This window comes from Equus caballus, chromosome 9 (genome assembly GCF_041296265.1).
Source record: "Equus caballus isolate H_3958 breed thoroughbred chromosome 9, TB-T2T, whole genome shotgun sequence".
Classification (NCBI taxonomy): domain Eukaryota; kingdom Metazoa; phylum Chordata; class Mammalia; order Perissodactyla; family Equidae; genus Equus; species Equus caballus.
The window spans coordinates 64,252,227-64,272,900 of record NC_091692.1 but is presented as its reverse complement, the minus strand read 5'-3'; the positions used below and the strand labels follow the sequence as shown (position 1 = coordinate 64,272,900).

The window sequence follows — 20,674 nt, the reverse complement described above, 5'->3', positions numbered from 1 at the left end:
GACACAGAGAGATGCACAGGCAAGGATGCACACACACAGAGGAAAGAACATGTGATGTCACAGGAAGAAAGCAACCATCTGCAAGCCAAGGAAAGAGGCCTCAGAAGACATCAAACCTGCAGACACTTTGATCTTGGCCTTCTAGTCTCCAGGCTGCGAGAAAAAACTGTCTTGTTTAAGCCACCCAGCCTGCGGTACTTTGCTACAGAAGCCCTAAGCAAACTAACATAGATGAGCACATTTTTTAAAAATATTTTTAAAACATATAACAACCAATGAAATTAAAAATAAGACAATATGAAAGCAATCAATGCCATTATGAAAAGTAATTTCATGTGCTCATCGTGGAAATATAATTAGTTTAACCTTTTAGGAAAGCAATTTGGCAATAATAGGAGCCTTAGAAAAGTTGATAGCTTTTGACCTCGTAAATGGACTTCAGGGAATCTTTTGGAGTGAAATTCTGAATAGAAAAAAAGATATAGGGGGGCTGGCCCTGTGGCCGAGTGGTTAAGTCCACACGCTCTGGTTCAGCGGCCCAGGGTTCAGATCCTGGGCACGGACATGGCACCGCTCATTGGGCCATGTTGAGACGGTGTCCCACATGCCACAAGTAGAAGGACCCACAACTAAAATATAAAACTATGTACCGGAGGGATTTGGGGAGAAAAAAGCAGGGAAAAAAAAAAAAGAGAATGGCAACAGTTGTTAGCTCAGGTGCCAATCTTTAAAAAAAAAGAAAAAAGATATTAATATTATTATTAACTTAGTGTTTACTATTTATCAGGTCATATTCTAAACGGTTTACATATTTTAGCTAATTTAATTTTCATGAAACTCACTGTCACATTATTTATATTTTAGTTATATTTAAAATGATAAAATCCAAGGCATTTGCTGTTAATATTTTGGTATATTTTCTTCAATTTTTTTTCTATGCTTTTTTCTTTTTTATAAAACAAAAACATCTATGTTCTTTTTTTCACTTGACATGGAAGGAAGTCAAAAAGCATTATTCCACTATCAAATCACTGAAAGCATAATGAAGGTCAATAGAAAACTTAGGATTATGTTTAACATGCAAGATTTTATGAACCCACATAAAACGAAGTTAAGCTCTATTTCTTTGCCTATCCTAATCTCATATATTTTTTGGCTTTGTTTTTGTTTATTTTCCACTTCAATTATAGCTGCAATAGAAGTAATGGCAGTATCCAATAAGTATAAGGCATAAAGCTATTTCTTAATGCCAATCCTCGAATGTCTACAGATGTATAATCAAGTGTAACTACAAATAGGATTCAAACAAATTTGGTGAAAGCAGTTTGAGAATTTTAAACAGATGTTGAGACTTCTGAAACATCTGAACCATCTGTAAGATTTGATGAAGGAAGAGCTAGCTGATCAGGGTAACAAGGCTCACCTGCATTTCTGCAGCTAGCGGCAATAAAAGAGAACACCAGTCTTTGAGGATTGAAAATCTTACTCTCATTCACTTGCTTCCATCTTGTTGCTGACAGTGGAGATTTATACCAAGAGAAAACTGTCAAGTGCAGCTTTTTCAGTGTTTAACAGTAAATATCAAATAAAAGAGACAATTCATAAAGTAGCATCATGTATGAGAGAAGAAAAAGCAAGGAAATATTCCTAAGAGCTAGTAAGAAGGAGGCAACTATTTCAGATGTGGAAACAAATTTAGAGATTTAGCATTTATTGTTTCTAGAGATAAAAATCAAGAAGAAATTCATTTCCTGATAAGGGAGTGTGTAGGGAAGGGGGAAATTGTGATAACTGATTGAGAGTAAATAAAATAATCCCCAAGAAATAGCATTAAGGACCTAGATGAGTCCAAATAGCCTAACTTAATATTACTACAGACAATGCAGTTTTTCCCGGCAATCTGGAGACTTTATCCATGAAAACGTTAGACCCTGTGTTCTTTAAGGCCTGTGCTACACCTGGTACTCCTGCCTATTTCAAAGGCCTTTCTTCACTGATACAGGGAAGTTTTATACCTAGCTTAAGGAAGGAAGGAAGGAAAGGAGGGAGGGAGAGAGGGATGCAGGAAGGGCACCTCCTGGCAGCAACTATGATTAAGATTGTCCAACTTTTTTTATTGAGGTTTTGTTCTTGAATCAATTCATTCCCATTTACGAATGCATTGAACTGTTATTGCCTGAAAAACTTGTTGAAAATACTTTGGCATTACCTCTTAAAGTTGAACATATGAATGGAATATATCCAACAGAAACTCCTACACATGTACAAAAGGAGATATATACAAGAATGTTCTTAGCAGCATGTTCACAACAGCAAAAAATTTAGAAACAATCCAAATGTCTATGAGTGCAGGAGTGGATTAAAAACTGTGATATAGTCATACTATGGAATAGCATACAACAGTCAAAATAAATGAGCTGCCACAACCCATATTAATATGCTGCAATGTAAAATTAAGTGGAAAAAACTGAACAATAAAGTTTCATAAAGATAAAACAACCAATGTTTTTAGGAATACATATACATATAAAAAACATAAAAAAGGAAAGCAAAGGAATGATGAATATGAGTTCAATAAAATAATTGCCACAAATTGGAGGAATCAGGGAAATGGGATAAGGTGAGGAAATGGTTAGATGTAAATTATTGCCACGGTTCCAGCTCTTGTTTGGTATGGCAAGTTCATGGGTGCTTACTAAATTATTACAAAATAACAGGTTCCTGAATAGCTGGTATCAGGTTTTCCTTCTTGCCATAAACAACTATAAAACTGGGCAGAATAGATAAAACAATCACTTTAAAGCACTGGACATGACATAGGTTGAGATTCTTGAGAAAGCAAAAGCATATAAGGTAAGCCTCACACTAGCCTTCTCCTGGAAACAATTTCACAACTATAGCATAAGGAATTTGAGCCCAGGCGGACAGCATGGAGCTTACTGGGCATAAGAAACAGTTCTGTTGCTAAAAAACAGAGATTAGAATTCAAGTTTGCTAACACAGTGGGAGCTTGTGATGCAGGTTACTACAGAGAAGGGAGCTAAGAGAATAAACTCCAGAAATAGGTATAGAGTTTTCACTCAGGTTCCTGCCCAAATCCTAAGCTATACAAATGATAGTCTTTCTGGAGCCTGGTAGACTGCACCTGCTGAGGCTGAGAGATGAAGAGAAATTTCAGTAGGCATTTAGTATTATGAAACTTTCTGATCAAGCAGTCTTGGCGAGAGACTTGTAAAAATCTCAGTGCATTCAGTAGAGACCCCAGAAAGGTCATGCATTAAGAATAGGAAACCATACCCTAGGAGTAAGAGCTGTGCCCAACGACAAAGGAAAAAGTAAACAGTACTGTCCAAGCAAAGCCTAAAACCAAGCTTTGACAAGATCAAATTTAACAGCCTGACCAAAAAAGTGTTCTTTAGATGAAAACATAATGTAGAGTCTCCATAATGCATCATTTATAATGTTTAGCATACAATCAAGTATTAAAAGACATACAAAAAGGCAAGAAAATGAATCCACAATCAAAAGAATAAAAAGTCAACAGAAACAGTCCTACAGATGACCAGGATATTGCAATTAGCAGACAATAACTTCAAAACAACTACAATGAACATGTCAAAGAATTTAGTGGAGAGGTGGATATGGTAGGGAAACAGAGGGGAAATTTCAGCAGATTAATGGAAGCTTAAAAAAAAAAATCCATGTCAATTCTAGAACTGAAACATACAATGAAGTTGCGTGAGGAGAAGCTGCATGAAAAGAAGTTTGGAATATATTGCACATGCTTAACAGAAGAATGGAATAAAAAGAGAAAAGCGTGCACTCAAAACAGATTATTAGTAAGTACAGACTGAGGACAGAAAGAGCGAAAAAAAGGAAGGAAACAGAACGGAGCATGTGAGATTGGTGGGTCAATATCAAACAGTCAAACATACATGCAATTGGAGTCATAGACAGAAGGGGGAAACAGATGTGGCAGAGGAAATATTTGAAGAGATAATGATCAACATTTTTCAAAATTCACGACTGATGTCAACTCATAAATCCAAGTATCTCAGTGAACCACAGGTGAGAATAAGTACAAAGAAAACACACGTAAATACCTCAGATTCAAATTGCTGAAAACAAAAGACAAAGAGATATATTAAAATCAACCAGAGAAAAAGGATAAAATACCTATAGGATAAAGACAATAAAAATTACAGCTGACTTCTCTCCATACACAGTGGAGGCCAGAAGACAACTGAATGACATATCTTAAGTGCTGAAAGAAAAAAATGTTCACCTAAATCTATATCTAATCTGTAATTAAATACACTTCCAAAAAATGAACGCAAAAATAAAGAGTTTTTTAACCTACAAAGACTGAAAGAATTCAACATTGGTAGACGCAATCAACATAAAGTACTAATAGAAGTTCCTCAGGTAGAAGCCAAAAAGAGACACATATCTGGAGAGAGGAATGAAGGTAATGAAAACCAGTAAATATTGTAGGTAATTATAAAAGGCTTTTTTTGAAAATCAAAATGTTGATAATTTAATGCAAAATTAACAATAATGCATGGTAAAGTTTATAATATTTGCATACAGTAAAATATATAATGACAATATTACAAAGAGCAAGGGAGGTAAAAATGAAATTATACTGTTATAAGGTTTATAAATGGTATATGAATGTTATAATATCAATTCATGGTAGAATTATAAATCAAGAATGCATATTATAAATCCAAAATCAACACTTTTTAAAAAGTTACAGTTAAAAACCTATGAGGAGATAAAATGAAATGCCAAAAACTTATTAATAAATCAAATCAAAGGATATGAAAAAAGTAAAAGAACCAATAGAAAAAAAGAGAGAAAGAAAATAGCAAGCTAACAAATTAAGCCCAGCTACATCAGTAATTACATGAAATGTACATGGACTAAGCAATCCAATAAAAAAAACAGTGAGCCTAGGGAAAAATCAGGATCCACTCATATGGTTTCAAATACATACACACACACAGACAACTTAAAATACAAGGAAACCAAAAAAATGGAAAGGGATATTCTACACAAATACTCATCAAAAAAAGCCAAAGCAGCTACAATAATCTCAGACAAAATATAATCCAAGAAAAAAATCTTGCCAAAGTTAAAGAGGGAGATTTCACAGCAATAAAGGGTATATTCATAAAAAACCATAATAATTATAAAAATTCATGCATCCAATAACAGAAGAAAATACATGAAGCAAAAAATGGTAGACTAATATAAGAAACAGACAAATATATAATCGTGGATGGAAGTTTTAAGACTCTTTCCTCAGTAAATGACAGAAAGCATACAAAAGTTAATAGGACTATAGAAAATTTGAGACCATAAGAAAATTACAAGCCAATATCCCTGATGAGCATACAAGCAAAAATCTTCAACAAAATATTAGCAAACTGAATTCAACAGTACATTGCAAAGATCATACACCATGATCAAGTGGGATTTATTCCAATGATACAAGAATGGTTCGACAACCACAAGTCAATCAAAGTGATATACCACATTAACACAATGAAGAATAAAAATTATATGATCTTCTCAATTTGCAGAGAAGCATTTGACAAAGTACAACACCCACTTCATGATAAAAACCCTTGACAAAATAGGTATAGAGAGAACATATTTCAACATAATAAAGGCCATATATGACAAGCCCACAGCTAACATCACACTCAACAGTGGAAAATTGAAAGCTTTTCCTCTAAGATCAGAAACAAGAAAATGATGCCCACTTCTGCAGCTTTTATTCAACATAGCACTGGAAGTCCCAGCCAGAGAAATTAGGCAAGAAAAAGAAATACTGTATCCAAATTGGAAAGAAAGAAGTGAAATTGTCTATTTGTGCAGATGACATAATATTGTATAGGGAAAATCCTAAAGACTTCACCAAAAAACTGTTAGAACTAATAACAAATTCAGAACCAAAATCAGTTGCATTTCTATACACTAGTAACAAACTATCAAAAACAGAAATTAAGAAAATAATCCCATTTACAATTGCATCAAAAAGAATAAAATACCTAGGAATAAATTTGACCAAGGAAGTGAAAGACCTGTACACTGAAAACTATAAAACACTGACAAATAAAAATTGAAAAAGACACAAATAAATGGAAAGACACTCCATGCTCATCGAATGGAAGAAGTAATATTGTCAAAATGTCCATGCTACCTGAAGCAATCTACAGATTCAAAGCAATTGCTATCAAAATTCCAACAGCATTTTTTATAGAAACAGAACAAACAATCCTAACATTTGTATAAAACCACAAAAGACGCCCAAATAGCCAAAGCAATCTTGAGAAAGGAGAACAAAGCTGGAGGTATCACACATCCTGATTTCAAATTATATTGCAAAGCTATACTAACAAAGAGTATGGTACTGGCACAAAAACAGACACATAGACCAATGGAACAGAACATACAGCCAAGAAATAAACCCATGCATATATGGTCAAATGATTTATGACAGAGGAGCCAAGAATATACAATGGGGACAGGATAGTCTCTTCAATAAATAGTGTTGGGAAACCTGGACAGCCACATGCCAAAGAATGAAACTGGACCACTATCTTACACCATACACAAAAATCAACTCAAAATGGATTATAGACTTGAACATAAGACCTGGAACCATAAAACTCCTAGAAGAAAACACAGGTGGTAAGTTCCCTGACATTAGTCTTGGCAATGATTTTTTGGATTTGACAACAAAGCAAAGGCAACAAAAGCAAAAATAAACAAGTAGGAGTACATCAAACTAAAAAGCTTTTGTACAAGAAAGGAAACCATCAACAAAATGAAAAGGCAATCTATGGAATGGGGAGAAAATATTTTCAAATCATATATCTGATAAGGTGTTAATATCCAAAATACATAAAGAACTAATACAACTCAATAACAAAAATATAAACAATCTGATTTAAAAATGGGCAGAGGATCTGAACAGACATTTTTCCAAAGAAGACAACAAATGGCCAACAAGTCCACACCAGGGTGATTAATGATTAACATCACTAATCATCAGGGAAATGCAAATCAAAACCACCTCACACCTGTTAGAATGTCTGTTATTAAAAGACGAGATAACAAGTGTTGGTGACGCTATGAGGAAAAGGAAACCCTTGTGCACTGTTGGTGGGAATGTAAATTGGTTCAGCTGTTATGGAAAACAATATGGAGGTTCCTCAAAAAATTAAAAATAGAACTATCATATGATCCAGCAATCCCACTTTTGATTATTTATCTGAAGGAAATGAAAACACTAACTTGAAAACTTATCTGCCTCCTCATGTTCACTGCAGCATTATTTACAATAGCCAAGACATGGAAGCAGTCTAATTGTCCACTGATGGACTAATGGATAAAGAAAATGTGATATGCATACACACCCACACACACAATGGAATATTATTCAGACACAAAAAGGAAGGAAATTCTACCATTTACAACAACATGAATGGGCCTTGAAGGCATTATGACAAGTGAAAAAAAGTCAGACAGAGAAAGACCAATACTGTATGATCTCACTTATATGTAGAATCTAAAAAAAAAAAAAGAAAAATATGAACTCATAGATATGAGAAAAAATGGGTGGGTGTCAGAGGTGGGGGAGGGGAATGGGTAAAGGTGGTCAAAAGGTACAAACTTCCAGTTATAAGATAAATAAGTTCTAGGGATGTAATGTACAATGTGGTGACTATAGTTAACAATACTGTATTCTATATCTGAAAGTTACTAAGAGAGTAAATCTTAAAAAGTTCTCATCACAAGATAAAAACATTTGTAATTATGTGTGGTGATGGATGTTAACTAAACTTATTTTGGTAATCATTTTGCAATATACACATACATCAAACCTTTATGTTGCATTCCTACAACTAATACAATGTTATATGTCAATTATATCTCAATTAAAAAAAGAATTAAGATACAAAAACAAAAGTTAAAAAATTAAAATATAACCATGACCCAAGGAATGCGAGAGTTAGGAGCAGCTCCCAGCTGAGAGTCAGCAAGGAAACAGGGATCTCGTCCACAACCACAAACAACTGACTTCTGCCAACAATCTTAATGAACTTGGAAGCGGATTTTTCCCATGACCTTCCAGCTAAGAGCCCAGGCTAGGCAACACCTTGACTCAGCCTTGTGAGAACCTAAGCAGAGAACTCAAGATGAGCCTGCCTGGAGTTCTCACCTATAAAACTGCAGGATAAAAAATGGCTATTGTTTTAACCCACGGAGCTTGTCATAATAGTAAACTAACATATGATGCACTCATATTGAGTGTTTTATAAAGTAACAAATCTTCTTTGTATTAGCCAATATGAACAAAAATTAATAGAAGGAGAAAATTAAAAGATTCATATGGCCATGCAGGTGAAGAACTCCATATAATCTTTGGACAGTATTACCAAATTGTGGCATCACTTTTCACTGAAACTGCTCATCTATATATTTGTTGCAATTCAGTGGTAAAGGATATAATAAGCATTTCCTTAGCTCTGTGAGCTTTATGTGAAACATGGCAAGATTCTTTGAAGCACACATTGCTCTCAGTGTATTTTCATCATCAGATTTACTTTTTGTGCAAATGGTTTTATAACATGCTGTTTAATTTCTTGAGAAAAGGTAGCATATCTTATTTTTATGTTTGCCGTTTTGTTTCAAAATTAAGATATAACCACCAAAACCCAAAGAAGTAATGTTCAAAAATTCATTGCAAAAAACACATTGTGGCATTGGAAAATTTATTAATTTAAAACACAGGCCATGCTTACAAATAATTATCATCAAATTTTCAGTACACACTTTTCCTTATACTGTGACTGATAGCAAGTGAAGAATCAATTGGTGACTACTCTCAGAAAGCGGAATTTCTTCTTTAGCTTACTCACTCTCATCACAAACATTATCAAGTTTCCTTTAAAAATTCTCTGTGAAAATTATCTCTCAAACGATGCTCATCCAACTAAAAATTGAAGACTAAATATGATGGCTTTTGTCTCTTCATTGTATCTAATCAGACACTTTCTCTTACAGTCAGATCAGTCACATCAATCTCGCATTTTCTGTGAAGAAAGCCTGTGCACATGTTGCTCATATTTTACCATCAGCAATATTCATTAGAATGTAGATGAAGTAGTGGTAAAGAAGGAACATTTAAAAGTTACATATTCACTATATATTCAGATGATACACAGAATTTAATTAGAACATGAGGTTCCCAAACAGCCACTGCACAGCTGGCCATCCAATGATATTTAGAAAACTACAACAAATTACAGAGAATGAAGTTGGGATTACAAAAGAAGCTACAGATATAATTTCTGCCATCATAGTGTTTAACAAACACAATTTAAAATATTAAAGAACAGATTCCTCTTTTGATAATGGCCAGGCAGCTCCCATAGAACTAACTCTCACAAAGATAATAAGTTCTGGACAAAATATGAACAACGAACTAATTGAAGGCCTTACAGATAACAAAAGGAAGACAGACACTAGGGTGCAATTGACATTTGGAAGAAGGGAAAGACACTGGGTGAGTTTCCCAATTTTATGAGTTTTAGACAAATCCACTCAATGCCTGGAGGCTAAATCTATGTTAGAAAACTCAGAGTCTTACTAGCTTGAAAACCAGAGAAAGGAGTTTGAGCAAAAAATAAAATTCGAGTATAACACTGCCCAAATCTCATGCAAGCACAGGAAGGCTTCAGTCAGCTCGGCTAAAATTAAAATAAATAAACTAAAATTTCAGCTGCTGTACCTCAAAGTCTGTACAAAGTCTGGAGCGCAAGCTCAGCCAAGTTAACTTCCTGCTTTACAGTAAACAGCATTCTTCAGAACAGATTTCAGAATCTCTATACAGCATTGTTAAATATGTCCAAGATACAATTAAAAGTTACTTGGTATGTTAAGAAATAGGAAAACATGATCCATACTCAAGAGAAAAAACAATCAACGAAAATTGAGAGATAACCTGGATGTTAAAAATTAGCAGAAAAGTATTTTAAAACTACTACAATAACTATTTTAAGTAAAGGTAATATGCTCATAATCAGTGAAAAGATAGGAAATCTCAACAGAGAAATAGTGACTATAAAACATAAGCAAATGGAAATTTTAGAACAAAAAATAAAGTGTCTGAAGTAAAAAATTCACTAGATGAGCTTTTCATCTGATAGCAGATTATGAAAGAAAGGATCAATGAAATTGAAAATTACTCAATCTGAAGAAAAGAGAAAAATTGAAAATATTACAAGAATTTCTGGTATAGTTTATAAAAGACCTAAGACACAAATAATTGGGGAATCAGAAAGAAAAGAGAGAGAAAGGAGGATAGAAAAAAATGCTAGAACCTATTAAGTTATGTAAAAGATATAAATTTACAGACAAAAAACACAGCAAACCCAAGAAGGTAAATATAATAAAGACCACATATAGGGATATCTCAGTAAAACTGCTACAAACAAAAAATTAAGAGAAAATTTTAAAAGCCACCTGAGAAAAAAACACAACCTGTTATCAAAAATTTCTTGCTTCTCATAGAAATTATGGAAGCCTCCTTAAACTGAAAAAGTTTAAAAGCAAAAAATAAAGAAAAAGACTGTCAGCACAGAATTCTACATCCAACAAAAATATTCACAAATAACGAATACTAAAGAAAGATTTTTTTCCAGATAGTAAATGGAAAAGTGAATATCCGCACTTCAAGAAATGCTACAGGAAGTTCTCTAAGCTGAGGAAAAGATACATCAAATGGAAACTTGGATCTTCAGGAAGAAAAACAATTAAAATGGTAAGAAAGAGAATATGATAAGAACAGTAGTCAGTGAAATAGTAGACAAACAATAGAGAAAATCAACAAAGCTAAAATAATATATATACAAGATACACTCCTAGGTAAACTGATCAAGCAAACGAGAAAAATCATGAATTACAAAGTACCAGTATCAGAAATAAAAGACAGATTATCACTATAAATTCCACAGACATTTAAAAAAAAAAGGAAAATTATAAAATTTATAAGAACAAATTAATCAACTTAGATAAAATGGCCAGTTTCTTGAAAAACACAACTTACCTCAACTAACAAAGATTAAACAAAATCTAAATAGTCTTATTTATCTTAAAGAAATAGAATTCTTCATCGAAACTTTCACACAAAGAAAACTTCATGTCCAAATGGTTTCACTGGTGAATTCTATCACATACTTAAGGAAGAAATAACACCAATCTTACACCAATTGTCGACAAAATAGAGTAGAATTAAAAACTCCCCATCTAATTTTATGAGGTCACAAAAACCCTAATGTTAAAACCTGTCAATGACATTTCAATAAAAGAAAACAGTACAACAGCTCTCATGAACATAGATGAAAAAATCCTTATCAAAATAGTAGAAAACTTAAACCAGCAATATATATAAAATGGACAATACCCCAGACCAACTGGGATTTAACTCAGAAATGCAAAGTTGGTTTAATGTTCAAAACTCAACTAATATAATTATCAATATTAACAGAATAAAGGAGAAGAATCATGATCATTTAAAAATAACTGCAGAAAAAGCATTTCACAAAATGCAGACTCATTCATGATTTTTTTAAAAATTGTTAATAAACTAATGAACTCTCACAACTTCTGTTTAACGTTATCCTATTAGTCCTAAGGATTATAATAAGACAAGAAAAAGAAATAAAAAACATAAATATTGGCAAAGAAGTATAACTGTCTCTGCTGACAGATGATATGATTGTTTACACAGGATATTATAACAAATCTACAAGATAACCATTAGAACCAATATGTAAATTTGGCAAAATCAAAAGATTCAAGGATAATATTAAAAATAAATTAAATATTTACATACTAGCAGAAAACTAGAAACTAAATTTTTTTTTAAATTCCCTTTACAGTAAGATCAAAAATGTTAAATACTTATGAAAAAAATTAACAAAAGTCATTCAAGACCTCTACCCTTAAAACCTTAAAACTATAAAACATTCTTAGATAAATTAAAGTAGACTTAAATAAATGAAGAGATTTACCATTGGAAGACTCAATTTTGTTATTTCTCCCCAAATCAATGTACAGAAATACAAAGCAAGCCCAGACTTAATCCTAGTAAACTTTTAAATCAAAATCAACAAGCTGATTATTAAATATATATGAAAATGCAAAGGACCCAGAATATTCAGTGTATCTTAAAAAAGAATACAGGTGGAGAACTTACACTACCTAACTTCAAGATCACCACTGGAGTATTGCACAAAGACAAACAAATAGGGGCCAGTCTGGTGTCACAGTGGTTACATTTGCACACTCCACTTCAGTGGCCCAGGGTTTGCAGATTCAGATCCCAGGCGTGGACCTACATATGGCTTATCAACCCATGCTGTGGCAGCAAACATACAAAGTGGAGGGAGATTGGCACAGATGTTAGCTCAGGGACAGTCTTCCTCAAACAAAAAGAAAAAGACTGGCAATGGATGTTAGCTCAGGGCCAATCTTCCTCACAAACAAAACAAAACAAAACATAGACAAATAGGGGCCAGCCCCATGGCCTAGTGGTTAAGTTCAGCATGCTCCACTTTGGCGGCCTGGGTTTCTTTCCCAGGTGCAGACCTACACTACTCATCGACAGCCATGCTGTAGCAGGGACCCACAAACACACAAAAAATAGAGGAAGACTGGCACAGATGTTACTTCAAGGTAAATCCTCCTCAAGCAAAAAGAGGAAGATTGGCTCAGGGTGAATCTTCCTCAGGGGTAAAATAAAAAGATAGGTAAATAGCTCAACGGAAAAGAACAGATAGCCCAGAAATTTAACCACACTCATACAATTATTTAATTTTTCACAAAGGTGATAAAGCAATCCAATAGGAAGTAGAAATCTTTAAATCTTTTCAGCAAATGGTGATAAAACACTGGATATCCACCTGGAAAAACATGAATCTTGACCTCTACCTCACACCATACACACAAAAATTAATGTGACAGATCATATACCTAGATTGAAAAGCTAAAACTCTAAAGCTCTGGAATATACAAAGGAGGATAGTTTCAAGACTTAGAGACTGGCAAAGGATTTTTACACAGCACCCAGAAGAAAAAAACCATAAGAGAAAAAAAAATAGATAAATTAGGTTTCATCAAAATTAAAACTTCTGCTCATCTAAAGGCATTGTTAAGAAAATAAACAGGCAAGCCAAAGACTGGGAGAAAATATTCACAAAGTATATATATCTGACAAATGACTGATACTCAGGGATGGAGAAAGAATGTCTACAACTCACTTATAAAAACAAAAACAACCTAATTTTTTTCTAATTTGGAAAGACACTTCACAAAGGAAGATGTACAAATGGCCAATGAACATATGAAAAAGTGCTTGACATTGTTAGTCATCAGGCAATCACAAAATAATATCATAAGTAGATGCCATTATAAAATCACCAGAATGACAAAAATTAAAAAGACATATCATCAAATCCTGGAAAGTGTGTGGAACCACCTAAACTCTTAAACATATTTGGTGGGAGTGTAAAATGTACAACTCTTTTTAAAAATGGTCTGGCTTTATAAAACTAAACACACACCTACCCTGTGACCCAATATTTCCTATTCTAGGTATTCATCCGAGAGAAATAAAAATATATGTCCACAAAAAAGACTTACTGTGTATGAGACTGTGGTATATTCATAAAATAGAATACTACTCAGCAATAAAAAGGAAAAAACTACTCACACATGCAACGACATGGATGAATTTTTTTTAATTATGCTGATTAAAAGGCTTTTATAAAAGAGTACATTCTATATAATTCCAAGTAGAGGAAGTTCTAGAACAGACAAAACTAATCTATACTAGGGAAAAAAACCAGAATAATATTTGGTTCTGGAGGCTGCAGGGAGCCAGTATTGACTGAAAAGAAGCATGAGGGATATGATGTGTGCAAATTCAGAGGTTAATAAATATATAGTCCCTAACTCAAGAAGCTCATAGTATAATGACTTTACCAACATCACAGTCAGTAAGTAGCAGACCCAAAATATGAACACAAGTCCTGTGTTCAATACTTTGCATTGTAAAGCTACCCCAATATTTGTAGAAAAGTCAGGAGCAAATCAATCCTTAATTAAACATGGCAACCTTCCTTGCCATTTTCCATTACCTCCAGCTCTAACATTTCAAAGCTGACACAATGGGATGGAAATTTAAAGGAGTCTAAGTGAGAAGTCCTGAGTTTTATTTAAATAAGCAGCTGAAAATTGCATTTCTTTTGTTTGTTTCTAGGAAGATTAGCCCTGAGCTAACTACTGCCAATCCTCCTCTTTTTGCTGAGGAAGACTGGCCCTGAGCTAACATCCATGCCCATCTTCCTCTACTTTATATGTGGGACACCTACCACAGCATGGCTTGCCAAGCGGTGCCATGTCCGCGCCCGGGATCTGAACTGGTGAACCCCGGGCGGCTGAAAAGCAGAACGTGCGAACTTAACTGCTGCGCCATCGGGCTGGCCCCTGAAAATTGCATTTCTTAGAACCTAATGTGGGTCCCATGTCCCACTTTCTAAACCAGAGCTGCTCCACTTTTACCTGCTTTTACATGTTTAGATTCTGAAGTGTTCTCTGCTAAAAACCAAAAACCATAGTTTGAAAAACACTAGGCAAAATAACTAGCCCTCATGTTTTAAAATACAAGTTTTAAAGTGCAATCGCTTTTTCCATTTTTCCCAAAAGGAAGTGCGCACACACGTTTCTAAGATACTTAAAATTTCTCAAATTCAGAAGCTAAACTCAAATTGTGGGTCAGTCCTAGGAATTCTTTTGTTGGGTACATGAATCTTTGTGAGACATACATAAATGGATATGAAGATAGCCCATAGCACATACGAAATGTATTCATTTTACTATTCAGTGAATAGTGCCAGAATTAAACATAAAAAAGTTTACCAGTAATTATCTTGTTTCAGTTTTCTAGGAGCCTTAATATGATATAGAAGTTGGTAATAAAAAAAAAGCCTAGTTAACATTTACTTGTCAGTCATCAACAAAGGCAGTAGCTTTATAAAAAGCTCTTTCAATAAAGGAAATTCTTAAAGACTGTATATCAGTATCAGATTAAGTATCTACACTAACAATTGTGGTATATAACTAAGGTCCACAGTAAATATTCTGGTAAAAACATTAATGATAAATCTCTATGAATAAAAAGTCATTTTCATTGGAAATATGAAGACAATTGTTAAGATAAACTTTTATGTCTATTAATATATAATTATTATTTTTATAGCAATTATATACATTTAACAAAGTTTATATAGGTACATAAATATATGCATGTGTGTATAAGGGCACATGTGTGTGTGTATCAGACTATTGGGTGCTTTATACTTCAGAATACAGACTGTTCATGCAAAACATTCCTATCATGAAAAACCAATTGGGCTGTGCTCGTACCAACTCCAAACAATGCACACTGTGCAGACTGCACTCTCAGAGCTATGAAAAGTAAGCATGCTGTTCTTTCGATGTCAAAGTAGTCATTAATGTGCCGTGATGAATAACAAGTGTCTGTGCCAAAAATCCTGAACACAAATTGATAGCTTCATTATAAACCAAAGTACTAGTAAACGCTATGCAAAACACTAAATACTTCTGGTCAAAAACACTACCAGACCAAATAATTAAACACATTTTGCAAAACCAAATTTTATTTAAAAGAATTTTTTTTTTTTAGAACTGTGGGAATGTTTCAGTGGAAAAGAGTCCATTTACACTAGGTGAAGTCAAGCTTTACATTTCATTTTTATAATTAGAGTGACCCTGTAATTTATTGTCAAACACTTTTGAGAGAGAAAAATGGTACTAACAATAATTAGTGGAGATCAGCAGGCATAAACTGCGACTGGTCCAGGCAAACCAGATCATACAGTTAATGTACTTGGAATTTAAAAAACCAACGAATCCAAATATTCCTTGGCCTACTAAGTTTTTTTAATCTTACTTTTAAATATGAAATTTTGCATATCTCATTATATGTATATGGAAGGGAGAGAAACATTGTCTTTAATATCTTTTCTGAATAAATTCCAGTCCTATTATGCCCCTGTGTGGCCAGCCGGCAAAGCAAATTCACAGTCACACATTTGGTGACAAAGAAATAATTACTTCTGGAGAAAAATACATATTTCTTCACTGTAAGAGAAAGATTACTAAAAATCAGCAAATGGAAAAACTTAGAGAATACTAAGCACATTTTTCCAAAAATTTTATCACAAAAGATAGTTATCAATATCATGTTCATTTGAATATTGCTCAAAGCAATTGATTACTAAATGCAGTGAAATCTGTTAAAAATATACCTTCTAGCATCCCTATATTTATGTTTGCTTCCGAAGACAAGAGCACAAAATTTAGATTTCATAGTGAATTTAGTACTTGAGGACTTTTTTACTGGTGACAAAAGCTATTATCTTTGTATCCTGGTTAATTTAATTTAGGAAAAATGGGTTTACAGTAAGAGAACTTGATAACAAGAATTTAAGTTAAAGAAGCATTTCATCAAAACCTATCAAATGGATTTATGAAGGATGCAGTCACTGATTCTTTTCTTACTGGACCTTCAGTCATTTCATTTTAGCTGTAAAAAAAAGACAGGCTATGCTGCCACCTCCTTTATGCACTAAAATGGTACTCAAAAACCACAATGATAAGAGAATAAGCTAAAAACTTTCCATTTGAAACATAAGGGTTGTGCTATGGTTTCCAACAAAAAGTTGGTCTAAAATATTCTAATGATTTTCACTCACAAATAAACGTCAATTATTCATTAGATAATAAAATACTTTAACAATCTATATTAATCTCTGGTTTAGTGATTTATGATACATAAAATATCGTTGGTGTTTTAAAAATCTTTGCTCCTTTGACAAGCTAAACCTGGAAATGTTTCTGGAGTAGTTATTATGGGAGATTTTCATCTTTTAACCTTTTATTGCTAACATGTCAAAGAAGCAAACTACCCTCCCATCTGAAAACCTGATGAAAGTTGAGTTGCAGATTTAGGGATAAGATTACTTACCTAGGAAAAGTCTCAAGAAAACTCTTGAATGGGTCCCCTTTTAATAATATATTGTCTACAATTGATGTATATTACTATTCTAGTAATTTCTCCTAGAAAGCAATTTAGAATAAAATATAATCTAATTGTCCATATCTATGATGTTATTTTTCTATCCGTTTAAAAATCATAGTTAATGTCACAATACAAATACTGAATATTCCATTTCAACTAGTCCAAACAATTAAATGATTACTATTAGCGTAATAACAACCAAAACTGTTATTTCCAGAGGTGATAGTTATATAAGTGATACTTCAAACCTCAAGAGCCTTAAAGTCTACAAAGTTGAAAGGCCCATTATTTCAAAACATTCTTAAAGTTGTTGTAAGATCACATCTTCTGATGACATACTCAGGTCATTCTTTTTCCATGATTTTTTTATTCAAGAATTATTTTTTAGTCTACATTTTACTTTGTGATTCAGTGTTAACTGAAATTTGATGGCTAGGTACTTGTATTTTTTTAAAGAATCTAAGCAGAATAAGAATTTTAAAAGACCATTGTATCTCATTTGAACACCAAGTAACCAAAACATTAAAATATGTGGAGGCACTAATTGGTGAGTTTATATAAACTTATTTTCACTCTTTATACTTCCAAAATAATAACTATTTGTATAACTGGTTTTGACTGATTTTAAAAGTAAATCAAGTAGTTGATTATTTACAAAGATCAATAAATCTACATGTGAAAAAATGCCTTCTGTTTTTTGAAGACTAAGAAATTAAGAACATATAAAGACGGATTTTTCCCCCAAAACAGAATAAATTCTTCATTGATTAACTGGTATTTTTGGATAATTTTAGATAAAAAATCAAAATACATTAAATAAGATTGGTTTTACAGAAGCATTAAAAATTTCACAATGTAATATTTAATCGTAGCAGCATAAAATTCCAGATTTTCAATCATGAGAGCATTGCAATTATAAGCATGCCAATGATAACTGAAACTTGAAGCCAAAGCAAAAGCATGGTGATAGGGATGCACACAATTCCTTCAAAAAATAGAAATTATCATATTTTAAAACTAATAACATCTACTTTAATTCCATGCCATGCCGTTAAGAGCACAATTTCTAAAGTGAATATATAACCAGACCTAATAGTAATACTTTTAAACACATAAATTCTTAGCATAAAAAAAAAGAGAGAGAAATCAAATAAGGAAAATATTTATAAAGGACGAGTACAAATCCTAAAACTCTCATATCTTCCAGTCACGGAATTTTGAAGAAAGCCATACTGCCTCTTTTATTTAAATATAGCATGCAATACAGATTATTTTTTATCATAAATTACAGACACACAAGCGATGTAAAAAAAAAAAAGCCCAGTATCTTAAAATATAGATAGCATATTATAGAATGTCATAGCATTTCATATAATGCTACATATTTTAAATTAGTCCAAAAACTACATAGAAAACTATCAAATCAGTTAATTGAACAGAACTGTATTGAGGAAAGAAGTGAAATTTTATAAAAAATAGATATGTTATTCTATATTCAAAGAAAAGGTCATAGACATATTTATCATCAGGAAACATTTTAAATGCCAACAAATTTTAAAAGCCTCCTTTTCATTTACTAAATTAGGATATACACTGTGTAACAGCTATTTTTTTTAATCTCTATAATAGGCTGCCTCACATTGTTCAGAGATCCTAAAAGGAAGAGACCAGCAAAACCATTCAATATTCTATAAACTATTTGTTCTCCCTCAATTTCCAGAAGGTTTCAGTGCATTATCATGGTCATAGAATTTCTTTCTCCACATATATTTAGTTAAAATGAGGTCTTTTCTAATATTAGGTATATAACATTAAAAATTCTCAAAAGGCAAACAACTCAAACGAGGGAAGAACTGGGTGAATCAACAGCATTCTTTAACAGGCGCTCTCTTTTAGTGTAAGCCAGAAAACCATCTAAAACATATGTTCATAATTTAACAACCTTCACCACAAAAAAAGATCAGCTTGAAAAAGCACTATGCATTTATAACAAAGCATCTTTCCAAAGCAGGCAACCTAATACAAAGCATTACTAGCAGTTCCACAATACAGCTTGTTTAAAAGTGATTATTGATCCACCCTGCATAGAGAAATGTCTGAGACCTAGAAAACATCTTCCGCATGTTTTACGAAGAGCATGCATGATTGCTAATTCACATTTTCCAACAAATCACATATGATTATATAGCCCCATCCCTATATATGCAATGTAATCCCTGCCATGATCACAAAGAAAAAAATCTATCAGACATTTTAAGTTAGTCATTTTATTTATTAGAAAATGAAATCATGAAACAGCCTGTATTATGTTTCAGAGGTCAAGCTAGTTAAATTTAAGATTTTTTATGCTTTGAAGTAAGCTTATTTTCCTTCTTCAAATCAATTAGGAAGAACACTACATAAATTTTTTATTTATGATAAAAAAGACAACACCCTTATGATACTAACATTGCAATACAGAACAATTTAATACAGACATAGGATTATTATTCTGAAAATATCAATACTAAAAGAATATAGTTTAGCTTTACTTACCTTGCATTGTTCAGTGTTTGTCCAAAAAGCTCATTTTGTAAAATATTTGGGGGGGATGAAAAAACCCCATGAAAATGAGATAAAACAGAATTGCAGACCTGGCGCAATGTCTCAAATTGCATTTTCTTTTTTTTTTCTTCTCTTATTTTTCCTTACCACCTGTCTTTAAAGTCATCTATTTGCAGACACCATCAAATAAAAATATGCCAATCAAGTTCCATATTTCTCCTGAGCTCTGTAAAAACTGTGCTTAAATGAGCAGAGGTTGATAGTTAATTGTACAGTCATTATTCTTCTAATTCAGTCGTAGAAGACTCAGTACCCGTGCGGCTTTCGGCTTTCTCCTGACTGTAGCAAGAATTCTAAACAGCAGTAAGCTTTTTGGGCATTCCCAGCTGAAGTGCGAAGCTGAGCTGCTTTCATGTACTCTACTCATATTTCTCTAAGCCTATTAAAAACACGCAATAAATAGATGCTGTCGTCAGGAGTTTCAGCACATCTGGCTGCTAGCAATAAAATCTCAGAAGTAATAAAAATGGGGACAAGGTATCTTCTCAATGTTACTACTGAGTAAGGGGAAGAGAAATTATGCATTTCCTAACCCTTTTTTCTTTCTCTGAAAAATGAATAACTCCAGCAACAGAGTATATAGGTCTCTTCAATGTGCAGGCTGCTGCATAGGACCAGAACACTCTAAAAATAAGTGGTATATCCTTCTTTTGATATCATGAAGCAATAAAAATGTCAGACAATAGGACTTCTATTGTCTGCATTCATAATACCATACTTCTTAAGAGAGATTTGAAAAATACGTAATTAGTCATCTTAATTTATTATTTAATTTTAAAAGTCTTCATTTATTTATTTTTAAGGAAAAGTAAATAATGTTAAATCTGGTCCCTTTCTATAGGCCATACATAGTGCCTAGATGATTATTCATGTAATTTTAGAAAA

At 32.9% G+C, this 20,674-nt stretch overlaps 1 protein-coding gene across 49 annotated transcripts in view; it reads right to left on the bottom strand.

The window, feature by feature from the left end:
- The window catches only part of RIMS2 (regulating synaptic membrane exocytosis 2), a 572,519-nt gene that overhangs the window by 326,559 nt on the left and 225,286 nt on the right, over window positions 1-20,674 (bottom strand). For 9 of the 49 annotated variants that reach the window (XM_070221649.1, XM_070221663.1, XM_023648848.2 and 6 more), the window contains exon 1: window positions 19,721-20,405. The exons of 33 other annotated variants lie outside the window; for them this stretch is intronic. In XM_070221649.1, coding sequence (XP_070077750.1) covers window positions 19,721-19,842 — 122 coding nt within the window. In that variant the 5' untranslated portion in view covers window positions 19,843-20,405. Of the gene's footprint in view, window positions 1-19,720; window positions 20,406-20,674 lie in introns of those variants that run through there. 7 more of the 49 variants (XM_070221662.1, XM_070221655.1, XM_070221664.1 and 4 more) reach the window with 3 other exon arrangements.